Source organism: Oncorhynchus tshawytscha, unplaced genomic scaffold (genome assembly GCF_018296145.1).
Source record: "Oncorhynchus tshawytscha isolate Ot180627B unplaced genomic scaffold, Otsh_v2.0 Un_contig_1105_pilon_pilon, whole genome shotgun sequence".
Classification (NCBI taxonomy): Eukaryota; Metazoa; Chordata; class Actinopteri; order Salmoniformes; family Salmonidae; genus Oncorhynchus; species Oncorhynchus tshawytscha.
Window position 1 is genome coordinate 7,501 of NW_024607852.1, and position 2,500 is coordinate 10,000.

Below are 2,500 nucleotides of genomic sequence, written 5' to 3' on the forward strand. Positions count from 1 at the left end.
CCTCCCTCTCCCTGTGTGTGTTGCCTCCCTCTCCCTCTGTGTGTTGCCTCCTCTCCTGTGTGTGTTGCCTCCCTCTCCCTGTGTGTGTTGCCTCCTCTCCCTGTGTGTGTTGCCTCCCCTCTCCCTGTGTGTTGCCTCCCTCTCCCTGTGTGTGTTGCCTCCCTCTCCCTGTGTGTGTTGCCTCCCTCTCCCTGTGTGTGTTGCCTCCCTCTCCCTGTGTGTGCCTGCCTCCCTGCCTCCCTCCCTCCTGTGTGTGTTGCCTCCCTCTCCCTGTGTGTGTTGCCTCCCCTCTCTGTGTGTGTTGCCTCCCTCTCCCTGTGTGTGTGTCTACCAGGGTGAGCGTCTGGGTCCTCTGCGGGCCTTCTTCTTCAAGGTGATCAGAGACTACCAGCCGCCCAATGAGGACCTGTCTGACAGGCTGGAGGTGTTCAAGGCCCTGACGGAGAACGGGAAGGACATCACGTACCTGGAGGAGGACATAGGTGAAACACACACCTTACAACATCAACCCTTTTTACACTTTGACCTGTAGATGGTTCCACCCACAGTCTTTTGACAGACGTTACACTACCATGTTACCATGTTACCATGTTACCATGTTACCATGTTCGGAGTCCATGAGATATTCACTGGCCCAATGAATAGCCCAACTGGGACCCTTGAGAAAGATATTGACTGATTGGTCACGATATTTTTGACTGATTGGTCACGATATTTTTGACTGATTGGTCACGATATTTTTGACTGATTGGTCACAATATTTTTGACTGATTTGGTCACAATATTTTTGACTGATTTGGTCACAATATTTTTGACTGATTTGGTCACAATATTTTTGACTGATTGGTCATGATATTTTTGACTGATTGGTCACGATATTTTTGACTGATTTGGTCACGATATTTTTGACTGATTTGGTCACAATATTTTTGACTGATTTGGTCACAATATTTTTGACTGATTTGGTCACAATATTTTTGACTGATTTGGTCACAATATTTTTGACTGATTTGGTCACAATATTTTTGACTGATTTGGTCACAATATTTTTGACTGATTTGGTCACAATATTTTTGACTGATTTGGTCACAATATTTTTGACTGATTTGGTCACAATATTTTTGACTGATTTGGTCACAATATTTTTGACTGATTTGGTCACAATATTTTTGACTGATTTGGTCACAATATTTTGACTGATTTGGTCACAATATTTTGACTGATTTGGTCACGATATTTTGACTGATTTGGTCACGATATGTTTGACTGATTTGCTCGTGATATTTTGACTGACTGGTTGATTTAATTTATTGATCACCTACAGCTGGGTTTGTCCTGCTGTGGATGGACATTGGTCTGACTGCTGACTTCCTCCACGTCCTGGTCAACCTGGTCAAGTTCAACAGCTGCTACCTCGACCAGAACGTATCCGTCATGGTCCAGTAAGAACACACACAGTCTTGTACAACTAACCTTGTGGGGACACACAATTCAGTCCCATTCAAAATACTATTTTCCCTAACCTGTGCCCTAACCTGTGCCCTAACCTGTGCCCTAACCTGTGCCCTAACCTGTGCCCTAACCTGTGTCCTAACCTGTGCCCTAACCTTAACTCGAAACCCTAGCTCCTAACCCTCAACCTAACTCTGTAACTCCTAACACTAATTCTACCCTAAACCCCACTAGAAATGGCATTTGACCTTGTAGGGACTAATAAAATGTCCCCAGTTGGTCAAATTTTTGTTAGTATAATATTTTTGTGGGGTCTTCTGATTAGTTAAACACACACACACACGCGCGCTAGGTCTCAGTGTGTGTGGTTTTGTCCAACAGGAAGATCTGTCTGCTGTGTAACCGGACTACAGCCTCTACAGACATTGAGGTAATATTTCATTTACTCTACAGACATTGAGGTAATATTTAATTTACTTTACAGACATTGAGGTAATATTTAATTTACTCTGCAGACATTGAGGTAATATTTAATTTACTCTACAGACATTGAGGTAATATTTAATTTACTCTGATGTCGAGGTTTACAACTCTGGACTTTTTATTCATGAGGTCATTAACCCTTACGTGTCGTCTGTGTGTGTGTCGTCTGTGTGTGTGTGTGTGTCGTCTGTGTGTGTGTCGTCTGTGTGTGTCGTCTGTGTGTGTGTGTGTGTCTGTGTGTGTGTGTGTCTGTGTGTGTGTGTGTGTGTGTGTGTCTGTCTGTGTGTCTCGGTGTGTGTGTGTCGTCGGTGTGTGTGTGTGTGTCGTCTGTGTGTGTCGTCGGTGTGTGTGTGTGTCGTCTGTGTGTGTGTGTGTGTGTGTGTGTGTGTGTGTGTGTGTGTGTGTCGTCTCGGTGTGTGTGTGTGTCGTCTCGGTGTGTGTGTGTGTGTGTGTCGGTCTCGGTGTGTGTGTGTGTGTGTGTCGTCTCGGTGTGTGTGTGTCTCGTCTCGGTGTGTGTGTCGTCTCGTGTGTGTGTGTGTGTGTGTGTCGTCTCGGTGTGTGTGTG

The 2,500-nt window shown here is 45.0% G+C and overlaps 1 protein-coding gene across 1 annotated transcript in view; it reads left to right on the forward strand.

Annotated features, from left to right (window-relative positions):
* The window catches only part of LOC121842885 (tuberin-like), a 31,046-nt gene that overhangs the window by 260 nt on the left and 28,286 nt on the right, over positions 1 to 2,500 (forward strand). The window contains 3 exon segments of the mRNA XM_042312680.1: positions 335 to 482; positions 1,325 to 1,442; positions 1,834 to 1,882. Coding sequence (XP_042168614.1) covers positions 335 to 482; positions 1,325 to 1,442; positions 1,834 to 1,882 — 315 coding nt within the window.